At 31.1% G+C, this 22,008-nt stretch overlaps 1 protein-coding gene across 1 annotated transcript in view; it reads right to left on the bottom strand.

Moving 5' to 3' along the window:
- Window positions 1-7,283: 7,283 nt before the first annotated feature.
- LOC114331333 (syntaxin-12) overlaps window positions 7,284-22,008 on the bottom strand; it is a 53,963-nt gene continuing 39,238 nt past the window's right edge. The window contains exon 4 of the mRNA XM_050655824.1: window positions 7,284-7,602. Coding sequence (XP_050511781.1) covers window positions 7,415-7,602 — 188 coding nt within the window. The 3' untranslated portion in view covers window positions 7,284-7,414. The remainder of the gene's footprint in view (window positions 7,603-22,008) is intronic.

The following is a 22,008-nucleotide window of genomic DNA, read 5'->3' as shown; positions in this document are numbered from 1 at the left end:
ACTTATGATTCGTTTCATGCCTTCTCTTCTTCTAGATATGTCCAAAATATCTCAGAATATTTTGGTTGATAGCTGTGGTGAGTCTAGTTTTTATATGAAGTTCTCCTACTATTGTACGTGCCCAGCCTATTCATAATTTGTTCGAGATCTTTTGGTGAAGACGCTAATATAACAGGGTCATCAAAGTAACGTAGATTTTTGAAGATATTCTTCTTTAGCGGCGATTCGATTGAGGGTAAAATTGTACATAAATCTGACGTCATAAATCTAATCAATGGGTGCGTTCGGACGACCACAGCGGCTAGACAGCTGAGCCAGCAGTAGCTGTCAGACGTCACCGCTGGAAGTCAGCCGCTGAGAGATTTACTAAAGTGCACTTTACATCAACAATAAATTGAACAAGAAATTGACAAAGTTATTCAAGGTCAAATTTGACTTATACAAAACACCCAATTTTGCCGTGAATAAAAAGAAAATAAAGGAATTTGACAAAATAAAACATATCCAATTGTTCTATTTCATCAAATTCCTTCATTTTCTTTTACAAACCATACATTTTGTACACGTTAAATTTGGCCTTGAATAACTTTGTCAATTTCTTGTTCAATTTATTGTTGATGTAAAGTGGACATAAGCTTTCCCTATCACGGCTGGATACAACCGATTCAACACTCCGGTACACCGATACAACCACTCAGCCGATTTCTGCTGACAGTTCTGATGGTCGTCCGAACGCACCCAATATTAAGAATCTTGTTCCTCTACCTGAAACGAATCCGCATTGTTCTTGGGGAATTTGTGGTAGGAGAATTTATTTTGTTCAGTCTTTCATTGATAATAGTTAGAACCACTTTACTCGCATGGGATATCAATTCAATGCTACTGTACGGTAATTACTGCAATCTGTCGGTGAACCTTTTTTATACAGTGAGCACGTTTGAGTTTTCATAAATTCATTATCTCGAGAATGGGCAAATTTGAAAAGAAATCCTCAGACTGGCTCAGACAGGTCGATTTTTATATTTAAATTAGGACTTTTGGCATATATATATATATATATATATATATATATATATATATATATATATATATATATATATATATATATATATATATATTTAAAAACATAAGATGTAGATCTTTGAAACACACTCAGTGAACCAAAGATCCAAGGTTATTGGTTTAACGACCACTCGTACGAAATCAAATAGATGAAATAGAGAATGTGGAAAAATCCCCTTACGAACAATTCACACATCCACCATTTCGGGCTGGGAAAAATTTTTCGAATAGAATCAAAGATCCAAACACCAGTTCTTAGAAGAGGGCGAAACACATTTCTAAGAACTGGTGTTTGGATCTTTGATTCTATTCGAAAAATTTTTCCCAGCCCGAAATGGTGGATGTGTGAATTGTTCGTAAGGGGATTTTTCCACATTCTCTATTTCATATATATATATATATATATATATATATATATATATATATATATATATATATATATATATATATATATATATACATATATATAATACTAGTGACGTCATCCATCTGGGCGTGATGACGTAATCGATGATTTTTTTTAAATGACAGTAGGGGTTGTGTGATAGCTCATTTGATTCTCTATTCAGTAATATAAACAATAACCTAATTATCTATACAGGGTGGCCAAAAAAATGTTTTTGAATTAAATTAATTGAGACAAAAAGAAGAATGTATGTAGGTAATTTATTTAATTCGTAATACATTTTACTGTTGTCCGAAAACAGGAAAAATGTTTATTTGATAAATAAATATTGTTTTCGCTTAAATTCATTTATCAGGGTGGACATTTATCTCCTCTGCTTTTTAATTGTTTTGTTAATGATATACCAATTGTTTTTATCATAGTAATATTCTTCTCTATGCTGATGATCTAAAAATTTATAGAGTCATAAAAAAGTCCAATGACTGTAGTTTATTACAGAATGATTTAAGTAGATTATTGGATTGGTGTAACTTAAATGCTTTGAATTTGAACATAATAAATGCAACATAATGCGTTTTTTTTTAGAAACAAACATCCGATTTCATTTGAATACCATATTGGACCCAATATTTTACAGGTAATCACAACATTTAAGGATCTTGGGGTAATTTTTGACCCTACAGTAAGCTTCAGGGACCATTTTTCTTACGTTTCTAATAGATCCATGAAACGTAGTCTCTCTGAATTTGATATTTATTTTCTCAAAAATATCTACTGCTCCCTTATTAGATCGGTTTTGGAATATTGTAGCAATATTTGGTCTTCGCATTATAAATACTACAAAGATCTATTAGAAAGAGTACAGAAAAAGTTCTTAAGATTTATTGCTTTTAAATTAAGAATACATATTAAATGAAATTGAATACATTGTTTTATAATCTTTACTTAAATTGCCTAGGTACTTTTGAAGAAAGGCGAATATTGCTAGATGTAGCATTTATATATAAATTAATACGAGGAGGCATTGATGCTAGTGCTCTTTTGGAAAAGGTTAATTCGGTACTCCCTGTAGGTAAAGACACCACATCCCAAGACTTATTTTATTTAGAATTTCATAATCGAAATTATAGGTACTGTAAATAAACCCTTACAGAGAATGTGTAGAAATGCAAACAAATTTAATAGTAATGATTTGTTTCATTTATCACTAAGTACTATTATTAAGAATAAGATCGAAAATACATTTTTATGTAATCACATTGTGCTTTAATAGTTTAAGTTATATTTAAGATGATTTGTAAAAAACGGCAAGTCCGTAAATAAACATTACATTACATTATTAGATTGACAAAAATTGAGCCCATCAGAATCAAAACCCGCTAGACCCTAATATTTTCGTTTTGCTAAATCCAAGCTAAAAGTAGGTACAAATTTCTGCAGATGCAGAAAAATGACAAATTAGTATGCCATTTTATGATATTTATTGATGTCCCTTTGATTGAGAAATGCTGGATACTTTTTGGAAAATTTACATTTTTAGTGTTTTTTTAGCCTCCTGACAAAATTTCAAAACCAGGATCTAGCAGGTTTTGATTCTATAGGCCTCCATTATTATTCTATCTGAATAATGTGCTGATTTTTTTAAGTTTGGGGCTTTGTGGGGGCCCCTGGTAGCTGCCCAGCATGCCCCCGTTAAATTCGGCCTTGGAGGGGTACTGCCCTCTTATTGTTTGTTACATTAGTGAATAAAATAGTCAAAGAAGCACGAATAAGTGTCCAACACGTAAGGGTAAGAACAGAACAAGTGGGTCGAGGTGGAGGTGTAGGTCGCGGTCGATATCGACAGCACATATAGCAAGGAGGTCACCTGCGCTGTCAGTCGATCTAGAACCACTATCAAGTGAAGTAGTTTAATGAAATTTGAATGACAAAAAGACTGTGCTTTTGCTATGTTGTGTTAGTCAAGTGATGAAATGTCAGCTGTAAATAATCAGATCCTCCTTCATATTTCAAAAATTTACTGAATTTAATTACTTTAGAAATTCAAAAATAAACTGAATACAAAAAAGGGATTATACAAAAAGTATCAACTCAGATAGCGCAGGTAATAACAACTTGGCTTCGAACGGATCAATCACAGGGAAGCATCCTTGTATACATCCATGTAAAACAAACTCATTTTATTTTCAAAAGCATCGATGTAAACCTCCACCACGACTTACCTGCTCTGTTCTCTTCCATACACTACAATGTGTTTGTTTTACATGGATATCGACATCGACCGCGACCTCCACCTCCACTGAGACCCACTTGTTCTGTCCTTACCCTAAGAGTTGGAGTTAGAAAATTACGACAAATATTCATATCTGAACTAATCTATGCTGATGATTTAATTACTATGGCAAAAAGCCAAAAAGACCTACAAAAAAGTTTGCAAATTTGGAATAAATATTTTAATAAATACAAAATGAAAATCAACCTAGACAAAAACTGGGATAATTTAAAGTTTCCAAGAGGACTGAAGAAAGTGGGTTCGATTGTAAATGTGGAGCGCAAAATGCAAAAAAACTTTATTTTGCATTCAACAAGGCGTTTATTCGAAGAATGGAAATCAGTATCAACACCAAAATAAAAGTATTTATAACAGTGTAGCAAGCAAAAGTGGACAAAAAACGAAGTAGATGCAGACCAGCAAGGACACGAGAAAGAGCGAGATTGGAAAGCGCGGAAGAGGCAAAGAAACATTGAGAGAGGCTTCTATTCTAAAACCTCGACTGCCATACACTTACACCCCAAGAGTAAACAAGGCTTAAGAGGCTACAGTAGCGATCAACAGGTAGCAACAAACGCGTTCCAAGATTGCGGCTCTAATTTTAATATTTTGTCGAGATATTTGGCACACATATTCGTAATATAATAAAGAATGGCGGTACAGAGCCCAGAAAGAAAAAAGCAGACCGTGAATTTAAAATTGTAACGTGGAATGTAACCAGCATGTTCGAATCCGGAAAAACACACAATGTAATCCAAGAAATGAAAAGAGTTAACATCAATATTTTAGGAATAAGTGAAACCCGATGGATAGGAAATGGAAAATGTCAAGTTAGAGACCATACGATATACTATTCTGGTAATAATGACACGCAACATAGACATGGCGTAGCAATAATACTGAACAATGAAGTCTCACAACACGTCCAGAATTTTCTACCTTTTTCCGAAAGAGTTATGCTACTACAACTAAAAACGACAGACAGAAAAATAAACCTAATTCAAGTCTATGCCCCAACGGCCGAAAAAGATGACGAAGAGGTGGAATCGTTCTATGAACAAATTCAAGAGGCATTGAGAACTACCAAAGCACGTGACGTCAGTAATAATGGGTGATCTAAACGCCAAAAATTGGAAAGGGTAGCACAAGTAACGTAGTGGGAAATTTTGGATTAGGTGATAGAAATCAAAGAGGAGATAGGTTGATACAATTCTGCCAAGATCAACCAAACTGATCAACCTGAACTCTTTCGGGCTGTAGTGTCGAAAGGAGAATAGCAATGATGATTGCCAACCTTCGTCGCGGAGATGGCACGTAAAGAAGAAGTACCGAGCCCAATTTCAGAAATATGTAAGTACGTGGAAATTACTCTATAACTAAATAAAATATTGAAAAAAGGAGCCTGTACCGCCATTAAGAAGAAAAAAAAAACTTTCTTCAAATAAACTTTTTTATCCCATGCCTAGATTTTGTGTAATCTTGGAACTACTAAAATTTTTTATTTCTAAGAAGAAATCGAACATATTATAACTAAATAACTAATTAGGCAACATAGAGAAATTATCACTGTCATTTTGATAAACCTGCGTCAGATTCTCTCTAATCTGTTCTGTCATCTTTATCGATATCTGTTCAGTGCAGTAGCACAGTCAGTAGTGTGTTAATTTAAGAATTCGTTTTTGTTGTTTCATAGGAAAGTAGTGTTTATTGATAGTTAATTTATTATATATTTGTTGTTGTTGTATAAGTTGTTGGCTTCTGTGAAAGAATAGATTGTTGTTAATTGTGAGTTTTAGTTATATGTAGGTAGGTAAGTATATTTTACGTAAAAATATTTGGAATTCTAATGCGAGTATATAAAGTTTTAGGAGGATTTTTTATTCTAAAAATATTATCAATAGTTTAACAAAATGGAAACAGTAAATCAAACGAAAAATAAAGTGAAACCTTCCAAGAAAAAGTCCATTAAAAACTGTGCCAAAATTATGCGAAAATCGAAATTCATGCAAATACCTATCTTAACATAAAATTTTCACCCATTTTGGTCTATTTTTATAAATATCTATTTATTAATAATAAAATCGTTTTCTATTACTTCCACTTAGCGCGACTATGATATTGGCAAAATATTAATCTTAGACAATGTCAAAGATTACCACTGTTGCCTAAGTTTATGATACTATCTCCCGAAGTTATATTTTGTTGCTACCTGTTGATCGCTACTGTTTACTCTTAAGGATTAAATTACAAAGTTATTATTTCTCTGTTTCCATTGCGTTTTCTATTATCAGATTGAATAGTGTTCCTGTTCTTCTATTTCGAAATCTATCAGTCCTTGTACTTGTAATTTAATTAGATTTATTAAGTATTCTCTTTTTTGCTAGGACATTTTTGCTCCCTTAAATCTTACTTAGATCAAAAGCATTCAAAGCTTGTATAGTTTTATTTATTTTTTACCGAATCAATGGCACTTTCCGAGTCAATTTATTTATTTATTTAGATATGGCCACCGCTACATTACAGCTGAGTTTCTCTGTATAAGCAGAGGACAATATAACAGGTGTTCATTTATATTTTCCCCCATTTTAACTGCCTACAACTTGTAAACGGCTCAAGATAGAAATATGCGGTTTTCACTAAATTGTGGGGACATCTGGTGACTGTCTCAATTTGAATCAAACATATTTACCTATTGGGCTGACCAACTATCTCCCTATATAAACAATGATAATACATTGCGAAACAAAAAGAGATGAATCTAGTGGAGGTGGAAATTATCGCAATAAACGTAAAAATTAACATTACAATACATAGTTTTCCACCTTTGGACGTATCAGAGGAGTATGACAACTGTCACAGTAGAATTTTATAAAATACTCCTGTTACTTGTCACAGACGTCTAAAGGTGGGAAACTATGTAATGTAATGTTAATTTTCACGTTTATAACTATAATTTCCACCTCCACTAGTTTCATCTCTTTTTGTTTCGCAATGTATTGTTTTCTATATTTTGCGTTATTTTGCTGGTTATTAGCGCGCTTATCACTGTATTCGCTGTGTGCAAGTACTTGGAGGGGATACGAGAAACGATCGTGCGCTAGTAGCGGAGAAATCCTGCAACTTAACATATTTCTTAAATAATAATTCATATTATTAATTGAAATTGTCAAATTTACGTATATTTCATACCTACTATTTACCATCGAAGAAAATGGGATTTCGCAAATGATATGTTATAAATTGTAAAAATTATATGTTGCTCCACAATATTGATATGATATGAAATTATTAAAGTGAATTTAATTAATGGTATTTTGCTTGTAGTACAATGTTTACCTTTTAATAACATAACCTCAAACTTACTTTTTCTTCTTATTCATTTTTGGGCTACGGTCTTGACAATTATCCAGTAACCAGGACTAATATAATTGGCCAATATAATTAAAAGTGCTATAAATTTTGCCGAGCTATAAAACCAGGTGTCGTCGCTCTTCCGAACTTGCACGGTCCCAATATTCTCAGAGTCAATAAATACGACTATCATTATTTTTTTAAATGTACATATTTTTTTAATATCACTAAAAATAAAAAGCGATAGACAATTTAATAGGTATAAAACTTAACTCATACATAATATTTATATCGAAAAAAAAAACTGTTACACAAAAATCTACTTATTTCTTATCTTTCTTAAGTTCTACTACTAATACGATTATCAAAATTGCAGCGCATATAACGGCTATTCCCACAAGATATATTAGTTTCTTTCTGTATTTATTCTGATATTGAGCAGCTTTCACCAGTTGCTCTGTACCTTCTTCTATATTTCCAGCTGCATGGTCAATACTGTTTTCGATGGTATCTGCAAAAAAATATTCGTTTCTTTAGTAAGTGTTAATGGCTCAATCATTACTATATTATGCTATTCCTATTAGCCATCAGAAAAACTATTTAAAGTATTTGAAGACCAAAGAGATAACACCTTTGAGCTAGAAGAAGAGATAAATGATGGACCAAGATTACTACAGCAGGAAGTTTATTTTGCAATAATACAGCTAAAGACTGGCAAAGCAGCAGGTCCCGATAATATACAAGCAAAACTACTCAAACTAATGGACAACGAAACAATAGCAATAATCACAAAGATATTCAACAACATATACAGCTCTGGAGAAATACCAATAGAATGGGTGAAGTCTGAGTTTATTGCACTTCCAAAAAAACCAGGAGCCAAAAAATGTGAAGAATACCGTACGATAAGTCTGATGAGTCATGTCCTAAAATTGTTCCTAAAGGTAATCCATACGAGAATTTACAAGCTATGTGAAAGTCAAATTTCGCCCAACCAGTTCGGGTTCATAAATGCTGTTGGTACGAGAGAGGCTTTGTTTTCAATAGGTACAAGGCTTATTTCAGAGATGCAGAGACGTCAATTGCGACGTATACGCATGTTTGATTGATTACCAGAAAGCGTTTGATCGAGTACAGCACGCCAAGATGATGCAAATATTAATAGAAGCAGGCATTAACACCCAAGATCTGAACATAATTAGAAAGCTTTACTGGAATCAGACTGCAAACCTCAGAGTTGAAGGTGAGCACACCGAATACGTGAAAATCGTGCGTGGAGTGAGGCAAGGCTGCATTTTGTCCCCTCTAATTTTCAATTTATAAGGAAGGCCTACAAGTCCTCATGAACAAAATCACGTATTACAGTCAATAATATGGACTCAATATAAACTTAAAGAAGACAAACTTATGATCATTAGCAAGAAAATAAAGCAAAAGGTCAACATCAACCAAACCCCTGTAGAAATAGTGACGTACTACAACCAGAGCTGGGTACTGATAAAATGTACGCGGGTACATAGTACCACGTGCTTTTCATATTTGAGGAACGAGTACAGAGTACCGAGTACATTGCTCAAGAAAAGTACTCAGAGTATAATACTCAAAGTACAATTACCCGAATTTCTCGGGTACTTGTACTTTGAGTAAATAACGTACAATTCCAACTGAAACAAAAAAATAAGATAAACTAAAAGAGAAAAGATGGTTTATATTTGATTACAGTACAGCACCTCTACTATGTGCTTATACGTATTTCGGAATAGGCGTTTCCTCATCGGAGCACCTGGATAGAGGCACTGAACTGAAATCAAATCCTTTCATCCTTTCCGGGTAATTATCAAAATAATTACCAAAGATGCTACTAGCACCATCTATGAATCGAAAGTTGAGTCAGGAAATAAAATTCGAAACTATTTACCCTCTGAGCTTTTTAAGTTGGAAAAAATAAAGCATAACAAAGTGGCGAAATACTCGACAAGGGAAATCTAAAAATGCATTTCACGCCTGTCATTCACCGTGATAATAATTTTAGCGAATTATTTCCCTTTACATCCACAAAAGTGAATAAAGTATAAACCAAAAGAAAAGAAAAGATGGTTTAGATTTGATTACAGTACAACACCTCTACTATGTGCTTATACATATTTCGGAATAGCCGTTTCCTCTCAGAATAGCCGTATTCCTTTCGGAATAACCAGGTGCTCCGATGAGGAAACGGCTATTCCGAAATACGTATAATAGCCTAATAAAATAAAAAAAAGTCAAAATGTAAATTCGTACAGCTAAAAACAAATTTTATATCAAAGTTTAGGTGGGTACAAAAGATATTTTCAAGAAAGTATCCAAATCATACAAGGGGATCATTGTTTAAATAATTAAAAAGGGGTCATTTTTGCAAAAAAAATACTTTTTTAACTGCTGAGGTAATTCACTTAATAATGAAGATCTATGGGATTTTTGTCTCCAAAGCTGAAGGGTAAATCTTTCACATAAGACTTACTAAATTAAATTTGGCCCCCTATTTATTTAAATAATTGTATATAAAATTTTAAAAACAAAGGCTATAGCGGGATAAGATGGTCAAAAATGCCCCCGCACCGATCAGCCCCGCTACTTATGTTTTCGATCAAGGATATAAAATTATGCCCTCAAGCAAATTTTTAGCTTCCCAGAGGTCCTAAAACTTTTTAAATCGAGAAAAGAAGAATTTTTAGGTTTTATTTTTTTGTGAGCGTAGTTTTACTTTAAAAAATCTGAAAAAATTCAAGAGGTTGTAACTTTTGAATAAAAAATAACCTGATTTTTTTCAAATTTTTGTAATAAAAAATGAGCCCAGGAAATTTAAAAAATTTTTAGGTTATGATAATATGATTTGGCCAACTTTTAAATAGTATTTTTTTATGTACTTTTTGCTGTTCTTTTGAATGGCAGAGGCAGAATTTTTAATATCTGAGCGGAAAGAACGAAAAAATCGAAAAAACCGTTTTTGGCTGTCACGAGATGCATCTCGGGACAGCCAATTTTAGGATTTAGGATCCTGACTACAACAACTAAAAAAACTAAAAGTGTGAATTTTGTTATAAAATTTGGTATTTGGGGTTATAATAATATTTGGAACAACTTTTCCAAATAACTTTTTTCGATATCTCTAACGCGAAGCAAATCGAATCGCACATCGAAAATTCACCCTGTTTGTAATAGGCCGCGTTTAAAACTTAAAGTTTAGTTGACTATTTTAAAAATTGTGAACCATCACCCTGTATGACTGCAAAATTTCAAATCTGTATATATTTTGATAGCCGAAACATAGGGGTGTCTTCATCTTAAATGCGACACACTGTATCTTATAAATTTGATAATTTATTGCAACTAATATAGTCGTATTTTTTATAGATTAAAAATATAAAATCAAAATACTGACTAATCCACTAATTTTATCATAAAAAGATCAAATTGATTGCATTAAAGTATTGAACCAATTAATGTGTAATAATACAAATATAATATACAGAGTGAGTTTTATGTATGGAAACCCTCAATTATCTCGGAAATGGCTTGCACGATTTTTATAGATTGCGGTGGGTAGGGGTTTTCTAATGTGGCCGATATTACAGTAATACTTACATTGTTGTCAGATCTTCCGTCTTTCTGAATATCTAATTAACTTTCTTATTTCAAATGGAACACCCTGTATATTTTTTGCGTTTTGAAATCCTTAAGAAATACTGATTATTTTCCATGTTATATTCCCTATACCTAAAGGCCATAATTTCGAAGTTATTGCTACATTTATTTAAAAAAACTTTTTAAACAAATTATAAAAATGAATTTTTTTGGCCTGGGTAGACATTAGTTTAGGTTCTTTGGACCATTGGGAACAAAAAAGTTCTTTTGTAATTTTTCTCTAAAGTTAATCGTTTTCGAGTTATAAATAATTTAAAACTGAAAAGGAATCGAATAATGACGATTTTAAAGGTTAAAAAACACAAATCAAAACTCGTATTATTTTTGAAACTGCGAAGTACAGAAATTCAATCTGAAGCCTTATTTTATCAAAAATACAAAAATAGACGGTTTCGTTTTGATTCAAATCTGTCTCCTGTCATCCCCCTTTCACATTTATTTCACTTATTTTATCAGCTACCGATAAGTAATGTAAGCTTGTTTCATTCTAAAATATTGTTTTTTAGTTGTTAATGCTCGCCCGTCCTCTCATATGCGCTTCATTAACATTTATTAAAAAGGAATGTTTTAGAATAAAACCTGCCAAAAAATTTTTTAGCGAGCTCCTGGAAGAAGGGTTTAGCTTGAATTTGGGTACACCGCAGTTTAAAAAATAATATTTTTTATTTTTGTTTTTGAACCTTGAAAATCGTCATTATTCGATTTTTTTCAGTTTTAGATTGTTTATACAATATACAAACGCAAAATAATGCCTACATGGGCCTAAAACAATTGATTTTTATAATTTCTTTAATTTTTTTTTTAAATCAATGTAGCAATAACTCCGAAAGTATGGCATTTAGGTATAGGGAATATAACATACAAAATAATCAGTATATCTTAAGAACTTCGAAACGCAAAAAATATACAGGGTGTTCCATTTGAAATAAGAAAGTTCATTAGATTTCCAGAAAAACAGAAAATATGACAACAATGTAATTATCACTGTAATATTGGCTGCATTAGAAAACCCCTACCCACCAAAACCTATGAAAAACGTGCAAGTGACTTAAGGGTTTCTATAAATAAAACTCTATTATATTATAATAATTATAATAATATTATATTAATACGCATATTAATATACGCACTTATATTAATACGCATTAATTGGTTCAATATTTCAATACAATCAATTTGAACTTTTTATGATAAAATTAGTGAATTAGTCAGTATTTTCATTGTATATTTTGAATCTGTAAAAAATACGACTATATTAGTTGCAATAAATTATCGATAAGATACAGTGTGTCGCATTTAAGATGAAGACACCCCTATGTTTCGGCTATCAAAATATATACAGATTTGAAATTTTGCAGTCATAGAGGTTGATGGTTCACAATTTTTAAAATAGTCAACTGAACTTTAAATTTTAAACGCGGCCTACTGAGAATCCACAAGCAAGGTGAATTTTCGATATGCGATTCGATTTGCTTCGCGTTAGAGATATCGAAAAAAAGTTATTTGGAAAAGTCGTTCCAAATATTATAATAACCCCACATACCAAATTTTATGACAAAAATTTACACTTTTAGTTTTTTTTTCAGTTGTTGTTGTCAGGATCCTAAATCCTAAAATTGGCTGTCCCGAGATGCATCTCGTGACAGCCAAAAGCGGTTTTTTCGATTTTTTCGTTCTTTCCGCTCAGATATTAAAAATTCTGCCTCTGCCATTCAAAAGAACGGCAAAAAGTACATAAAAAAATACTATTTAAAAGTTGGCCAAATCATATTATCATAACCTAAAAATTTCTTGAATATTTCAAAAATTTTTCCTGGGCTCATTTATTACAAAAATCTGAAAAAAAATCAGGTTGTTTTGTATTCAAAAGATACAACCTCTTGAATTTTTTCAGATTTTTTAAAGTAAAACTGCGCTCACAAAAAAATAAAACCTAAAAATTCTTCTTTTCTCGATTGAAAAAGTTTTAGGACCTCTGGGAAGCTAAAAATTTGCATGAGGGCATAATTTTATATCCTTTATCGAAAAAATCAGTAGCGGGGCTGATCGGTGTGGGGGCATTTTTGACCATCTTCTCCCGCTATAGCCTTTGCAAAAAATTATTTTTAGCGTTTTAAATAAGCACTATAAAATATCTTATTTTACAGACTAAATTGCGATATGTTACCAGTATAAAGCAAAATAAATTGGTCAAAAAATATTTAATATTTTTTGAGATATTGAATTTGTTTATTAAATGTTACTATATTTTCAATTGCAAAAACGCGGTTGTTGCCAAAGAAATATTCACCTGCTTAAGATCTCATTATTTTTATTTTTATGTAAATTTTTGATAAATGTATTGATAAATTCAAATTTCAATTAAACTCCCCCCTAAAATGGCATTTGAAAATTATTCAAATTTGTTTATAATTTGTTTTTTTAATAACGTCGCAAGGATTAAGTATTTTGAAATGCCGTTTCGATAATTGGGTTCCTGGGAATTTTTTACTAATTAACAAAATTTTTTTGTCGTTTTTTCTTCTTCTTTTTTTCTTGGAGTGTTATTACTACGGGCCCTTGTAGTGTTAAATTTTATTAAGAATGTCGAATTTTTGAGTTGTAGATTCTAGACCTAAAAATATTAAGATTTAACTAAAATCTCTTAAATAAAATATGGCTACTTACTGAGTTACAGGGTGTTTTATTTAAAAATTTAAAAATTATTGTTACCAAGTACTTTAAAACTATTTGACGTATCCTTATCATACTTGGCAGAAAGTGTGGCTATTATACACCCTACCAAATTGTGATTAATAAACGTTTCTAGCTAGTACCAGAGGCGTGCGACAGGGGATAGTGAATGATTGACCCTTTCCAAATTCTACGCCACTGAGTGAATTACTATTGTAGCGAAATTTTTCGATTCTCCAATACTTTGTATGTAAATAACTTTATTGGTATCGATAAAGTCATCAGTTTGAGAGATATTGGAAGTTTAAAATGAATGAATGGATCAATCAATATAACTATGCCGTTTAATTTTTAACGTCCAATATCTCGAAAACTAATGACTTAATCGTTACCAGTAAGGAGTATATTATTTACATAAAAAGTATTGGAGAATCGAAAAATTCCGCTAAAATAGTAATTTCCTCAGTGGCGTAGCATTTGGGAAGGGTCAACCATTAACTGTCCCCTGTCGTACGCCTCTGGTGGCAGCTAGAAACTTTTATTTATCACAATTTAGTAGACTGTATAGTACTCACACTTTCTGTCAAGTATGATAAGGATACGTCAAATAGTTTGAAAGTACTTGGTAAAAATAATTTTAAAATTTTTAAATAAAACACCCTGTAACTCAGTAAGTAGTCACATTTTATTTAAGTGATTTTAGACCAATCTTAATATTTTTAGGTCTAGAATCTACAACTTAAAAATTCAACATTCTTAATGAAACCCAAAAAGGGCCCGTAGTAATATAATTCCAAGAAAAAAAAAGAAGAGGAAAAAAAGACAAAAAAATTTGTTAAATAGTGAAAAATTCCCAGGAACCCAATTATCGAAACGGCATTTCAAAATATTTAATCCCCGCGACGCTATTAAAAAAACAAATTATAAACAAATTTGAATAATTTTCAAATGCCATTTTAGGGGGAAGTTTAACTGAAATTTGAATTTATCGATACATTTATCTAAAATATACATAAAAATAAAAATAAGAAGATTTAATACAGGTTAATATTTTTTGGCAACAACCGCGTTTTTGCAATTGAAAATAGAGTAAAATTTAATAAACAAATTCAATATCTCAAAAAATATTAAATATTTGTGCACCAATTTTTTTTTAATAATACTGATAACATAGCGCAACTTATCCTGTAAAATAAGATATTTTATAGTGCTTATTTAAAACGCTAAAAATAATTTTTTGTAAATTTGTTTTTAAAGTTTTATGTATAATTATTTAAATAAATAGGGGGCCAAATTTAATTTAGTAAGTCTTATATGAAAGATTCACCCCTCAACTTTAAAGAAAACAATCCTATAGACCGTCATTAGTAATTGGATGACCTCAGCAGTTAAAAAAGTAATTTTTATGCAAAAATGACCCCTTTTTAATCATTTAAACAATGATCCCCTTGTATGATTTGGATACTTTCTTGAAAATATCTTTTGTACCCACCTAAACTTTGATATAAAATTTGTTTCAATCTGTACGAATTTACATTTTGATTTACATGTAGTGTAATTTTATTTTACTAGACCATAAGCACATAGTAGAGGTGCTGTACTGTAATCAAATCTAAACCATCTTTTCTTTTCTTTTAGTTTATACTTTATTCACTTTTGTGGATATAAAGGGAAATAATTCGCTAAAATTATTATCACGGTGAATGACAGGACGTGAAATGCATTTTTAGATTTCCCTTGTCGAGTATTTCGCCACTTTGTTATGCTTTATTTTTTCCAACTTAAAAAGCTCAGAGGATAAATAATTTCGAATTTTATTTCCTGACTCAACTGTAAAAAAAATAAGAATTTTAAAAATTAATCATCGATTAATAATCAGTATCACTCACTATCACTGATTAATTTTATTGGCTTCTACGATAACTAATTTTTCAATTGTTTCATCACTTAGAGCATTTCTTCGAGAGCTATTAATTATTGTAGCATAAGAGAATAGGCGTTCCACAGGGGCAGAAGAAGGCAAGCATGTATTGTATCTTAGAAAAACTTTTTTAATTATAGGAAACTCATTTAACGAACTCAAACAACTTTTTTTGCGGTCTAGAAATTTAACAATTTCTAAGATTTTTTAGGATGTTTTGATTGTTTCATTTTGATTGAGACTGATGAGATTGGTTTCGTGTGTCTTATTTAGGTGGATGCTCTGGTTCATTGAAATCGAAAAAGCCATCTGGGGTGGTATCACTTTAATCTCCCCTATCTAGTCTATCTTTTCAATAACAAAAAGCAAAATAAAAACTCCGCGTTATTCGCGTCTGCTTGACTTTATTGACGAATGGACTGATACTGAATGAAAACGGCGTTTTTGCGAGTTGCTATTAATTTGCTCTCCCACATGCAGCGACAAGTTATAGACCTGCAAAAAGTACTCGGAAAATGTACTCGTATAATAAACGCGGATACCAGGTATTTTAGACCATATGCTATGAGTACTTTGTTGAAAATGTACTCGGGTACTGGGTACTGAGTAGGTACCCAAAATGTACTCAGAATACAAAATTCAGGTATTGCCCAGCTCTGACTACCAACTACCTCGGCACCATAACAAATGAAGAATGGACCAACAACCAAGAGATAAGAGCGAGCATCGGAAAAGCTAGATCTACCGTCAACCGTACAGGGGCTTTTTTCAAGAGCCACAACCTGTCTCTTGGTATAAAAGTAAGAATGCTGCGATGCTACGTCTTCTCTGTCCTTTTTTATGGTGTTAAATCGTGGACCTTGAACGAAGATATGTGCCGAAAATCCTGTGAATTGAACGGGTCACAAATGAGGAGGTCCTTAGAAGAATGAGGAAGAACCGAGAGGTACTAACCACCATCAAATCTCGAAATTTGGAATACTTTGGACATATTATGCGAAATGAATCCAAATGTGCCCTCCTACAAGTCATCCTGCAAGATGGCGAGGAATATTTGGAAAGCGAGGTTCAGGAGGAAGAACATCCTGGTTAAAGAATTTCAGAACCTGGTTCAACACAACATCCCTACAGCTTTTCCGCGTTGCTGCAGATAAAGTAAAGATTGCCATGCTGATCGCTAATATTCGTCAAGGATAGGCACGTCAAGAAGAAGAAGTAGACTTCCAAGAAAGAATGAAAGGCCAATCATTTTACTAAATATTTACTGAATTTATTTCAATGTGATTTTCAACATAATAATATGTTGATGTATGGGTTTACATTCCATTTACATGGAAATACATTCCATTTCAAATCACTCAATTTTGGAGCAAAAAAAAATTTGGACCTCCGATTTGTCTGAAAATTGGTATGTAGCTTCTGCGGGACGTAAAAATAAGATATTTAAGGTCAAAAAATCTTCTTCTTCTTCTTTTCTCAAAATGTTATTTTATGCGATTTTACAGTGATTTGGTGTTTATTTATACAAATTTGCATTTTCTATCGTAAAGTATGAATGGAAAACATAATATTTTAATAGAAGGGACTCAAAAATGTCATTATATGGCACTAAATAAGTTACTTTGATTCAAAACAAGCTTTTGATCAAATTTTATAGTGTAGAAAACGTTAAAATACCGTTTTTTACATTTTTCTCCATTCCCAAAATACATCATAATCGATTTGGCTGAAAATTTGCCCACAGATAGACAAAATATAGGACTTTAAGTGGTGAGAAGGATTTGAATTATATTACAATACCGAAAAAGTTACATGCAATATTATAGTCAAAAATATAGGCGTCTACTGTAAGTAAAATTAACTCGAAAATATCGACCTCACGACAAAAATTCTTAAAAAGAAATTGTAATAATTGTAAATACGATTTATTTAGAACAATTTCAGTTCCTACCATTTTTGTCGAAAAGTTAAAAATGGCGGAGATATTGAGCAAAACAGGTTCTCCTTTAAAATCAAGATGGCGGCTAACGTAACGGAGGAATTCATTCGTGATTTTTAATTTAGGCTACTATTGACTCCCCTAAAGATCAGAAAAATAAAATTTTGGGCAGCTCGGCATTCAAGGTCAAATGCTATCCCGACTGGACTAATATATACTTTTGAGTCTGATATTACTGCATGTAACTTTTTTGGTATTGTAATATTATTCAAATCCTTCTAACCACTTAATAAAGTCCTATCTTTTAGCTATCTGTGGGCAAATTTTCAGCGAAATCGATGATGATGTATTTTGGGAATGAAGGAAAATGTAAAAACGGTATTTTAACGTTTTTACACTACAAAATTTGATCAAAAACTTGTTTTGATTCAAAATAACTTGTTATAATGCCATATAATGACATTTTTGAGTCCTTTCTATTAAAATATTATGTTTTTCATTGATACTTTACGACAGAAAATGCAAATTTGTTTAAATAAACACCAAATCACTGTAAAACCGCATAAAATAACATTTTGAGAAAAAAAGAAGAAGATTGTTTGACCTTAAATATCTTATTTTTACGTCCCGCAGAAGCTATATACCAATTTTCAGACAAATCGGAGATCCAAAATTTTTTGCATGAGTGATTTGACATGGAATGTACCGTATACAATGTATACACTGATATTTCAACAGTGATATTAATGAATATCCCGATTGAAATGATGAATACACGTCGATTCAACGCGTTTTAAGAAATAACTAAAGATATTAAAAAAAAACATGATCCGAAAAAACGACAGACGGGTAACGGGATAAATTTTGAAACCACTTTCAAAGAAAATATTCAGCTTATGCTTGATTCAGATTAAACTATTTCTCCACTAGTCCTGGCTCCCGCGTACCAAAAAAAAGTTTATTAATAGCAAGCTGAAAATTTGTTACTAGCTTAACGGAGTCGAGTCAGACAAACTTTGATGTATGGGAACACTGGAACAGGGAAAAGTTTTAATTGTGGAACGTGATAAACGTGTCATCCGACACGTAGAACATGTCAAATGAATGACAGGAATTATGTTGGTACTAATTAGCAGCCTGATTTTTGCATGAGAGTTTAATAAAAGGATACAAAAATAGTTCTGTCCGACAAAATTCATGGTACGTTTTCGTAATCCGATGTTTGAAACTTGTTATTTGGTGCATTTTTGTCTATATGAATCGCAAAATTGCACCGAATATAATTGAATCTATAAGAAGTATTCACTTCTGTCGGCACTTCGCAAGTGCCAGGTTCTAATTTTTTTTTTGTTCTAAGTTGTTAATAATTTTTTTTATATACTGTTTGGTTCCTAAATCGAATCGGATCGGTCAAAAATAGAATTAGTCAACTGTTTTGCGGATTTGGATCGCATTGATATTTTTGGAATGTGAGTATGTGACTAATAATCAACTATTTTCAATGGGAAATAAGCCACAATTTTACCAAAAAAATGATTTTATTAACGTTTCGACGCCCAAGTCGGGTGTCGTTGTCAAAATACAAAATAATACTAAATTAAACAAAAATGTTGTTGCTTAGTAAAAAATTCTTCTAATCATTTATTTAATCTGACTCATTTATAACGGCAATTCAGACATGTATTATACATTTTAAAGTAGAAGACTTTAAAATGATATTGCCAATAATGATGAGTTGCGTTCCTGGCACGACTTTACTAAAAGATAGTTAATTTGATTACGTGAAATCAACCCAACTCAAGAATATCCGCCACAAAAAACAATAGCATGTGATCTGTCTTTAAAAAGACCACCAAATGCAACGGTGGCGTAAAATTCTCGCGCTAGAGACTCCATAGTAAATCACGAGTGAAAACCAGGAAAAACCTCGTGATACTATCCCGACATGGTAAGTATTTGGGCTTACATTTAGTTTACTCTCAAATCTAATACCAAATTCCGACATTAATATACATATAATGTATATAATATATGCTATTTTAAATTATAATAGTTATTTATGATATAAGTGTTAAAAGTACAATTTTAAGGCACGCATGTGAAAGTTTGCAGAATGAGCGAAGCGAATTCTGCAATTCACTTTTTAACACGTATATCATACAATATTTTTTCTACAAACGTGTTATATATCAACAATTATAATTTATTCATTCTCAATTACAGAAAAATACCTACAAAAACTTTTACTTGAACTTGTCTGACATTCCATTTTTCTTGACATTACATCAAAACTGTCTATACTGTCAATAAATAAATCATAACAACTATAGAATAACATATACTTTTATTGTTGTATATTTTAACAAATTTTAATAGTTTTTTTCTACAAACATATTAAAAATGCAATAATACAGTTTAAATTAAATTTTAAAAAAACTTTTAAACCACCTTTTTCAAATTGCGCAAGTTGTACTATTAATATTAATGTTAATAAATAAAATATAAATATTTTGACGTTTCACAATTTGACAATTCACTTTTAACTGCAGTGACTTAAAATTTTAAAACACTAGTGCTTTAAAGTATGATTTTTAACGCTTAAAATATAAAATATGTACTAACTCGACATGTTACTGACTTACTAATCGTGGTATTTTCTTTCTATTGACTTCCTCTTTTAATATGAGTAACCACATTCTACTGCATTCTACCGAGGAATTTGCGACACAATTGGTTTCATTTAGCATAATTAGAGCCGCTTCTTTAATTTTTCTCTTTTTGCTATCTGTTTCTTTCAGGACTATACTTGAATCTCTCCAGTGAACTCTATGTTCATTATCCCATGCGTGTTAACATATTTGAGATCTATCAAATTCTCTATTTTTAATATAAGACTGATGTTCACTTATTCTAACGTTTAATGGTCTTGATGTTTCACCTAAATAAAATTTTTCGCATTCACAAGGTATTTTATAAATACAATTCTTTGTTCTTTCTTGTTCATTGTTAGGTTTAGTTTTAGATAGAATAGATCTCAATGTGTTTGTTATTTTGAATGTTGTTGAAATGTTGAATTTATTTCCTATTGTTTTAAGTTTCCCGGATAGTCCTTTTATATAATATAAAATCTTCCCAAAAGCTCAACCAATATTATGGTATTGATATTTTCCTCGTATTATTTCTTGTGGATGTTATAGGATCCCGTTCTACGTTGTTCTGTTCTATTCGATCCAATCTTGACAATTCCTTATTTATAAACAATAAAGGATAATCATTTTTTAATAAAACAGATGTTAACAATTGTTTTTCTTCTAACAATGGATAATGAACGTAGAGTTCAGTGGAGAGAGTCAAGTATAGTCCTGAAAGAATTAGATAGCAAAAAGAAAAAAATCAAAGAAGCGGCTCTAATTATGCTAAATGAAACCAATTGTGTCGCAAATTCCTCGGTATAATGCAGTAGGATGTGGTAGCCCATACTGAAAGAGGAAGTCAATAGAAAGAAAATACCACGATTAGTAGGTCAATAACATATCGAGTTAGTACATATTTTATATTTTATTATTATGTATATAATATCTATGTATTATTAATATTATTTATAATCTAAAATAGCATATATACAGCGTGTCTACTTAAGTTGGAAACATATGGGAAACTTTTTTATTATTAATTTAACGAAAAAAAGTTATTCTTTATAAAAAGTTCTGCATGCCCCAAAACCTAAAATTCAATTATCAGATATCAAATTTTCTCAATATTATACGAGGTATGTCAAAAAATATGAATTTCGGTCAAGGGTATAAAGTACCTTTATTTCTCTCAATATCGAAAATTCTTATGATAAAAAGTTGTTTGGAATTAAAAACTAAGATCAGATATGCAATTACATGCTTCTAATTGAAAAAAAAATTAAAACTTTTTTCTCAAATTTATGGATACCTACCCAACATCGTTTTTAATTATTACAAATATGATAATTCTTTTATTATTCATTTTACGAAAAAAAGTTATTCTTCATAAAAAGCTCTGCATGGTCTAAAATCTAAGACACAACCATAATATATCAACTTTTATTAATTTTATACAAGGTGTGTCAAAAAATATGAAATTCGCTCAAGATTATAGTACCTTTATATTTCACAATATTTCAATTAGAAGGATGTAGTTGCATATTGAAACATAGTTTTTAATTCTAAACAACTTTTTTTAATAACCATTTTCAATATTGTGAAAAATAAAGGTACTTTACTCTTGAGTGAAATTCATATTTTTTTACGTACCTCGTATAAAATTAATAAAATGTGATATCTGATGGTTGCATCTTCGGTCTTAGGACATACAGAGTTTTTATAAAGAATACATTTTTTTCGTAAAAGTAATAATCAAAGAGTTATCGTATGTGTAATAAATAAAAACGAATGTAAGTATAAATAAAAACGAATGTAAGTATCAATAAATTTGAGAAAAATTTGGAAAATATTTTTTTACAATTAGAAGGACGTAATTGCATACTTGATCTTAGTTTTTATTTCCAAACAACTTTTCATAATAAGAATTTTCGATATTGAGAGAAATAAAGGTACTTTACTCTTGAACTAATTTCATATTTTTTCACATACCTCGTATAATATTGACAAAATTTTATATCTGATGATTGAATCTTAGGTTTTAGAGCATGCAGAACTTTTTATAAAGAA

This window comes from Diabrotica virgifera, chromosome 1 (assembly GCF_917563875.1).
Source record: "Diabrotica virgifera virgifera chromosome 1, PGI_DIABVI_V3a".
Classification (NCBI taxonomy): domain Eukaryota; kingdom Metazoa; phylum Arthropoda; class Insecta; order Coleoptera; family Chrysomelidae; genus Diabrotica; species Diabrotica virgifera.
Note: the sequence above shows the minus strand (reverse complement) of the source record. Positions and strands in the feature narration are given on the sequence as shown.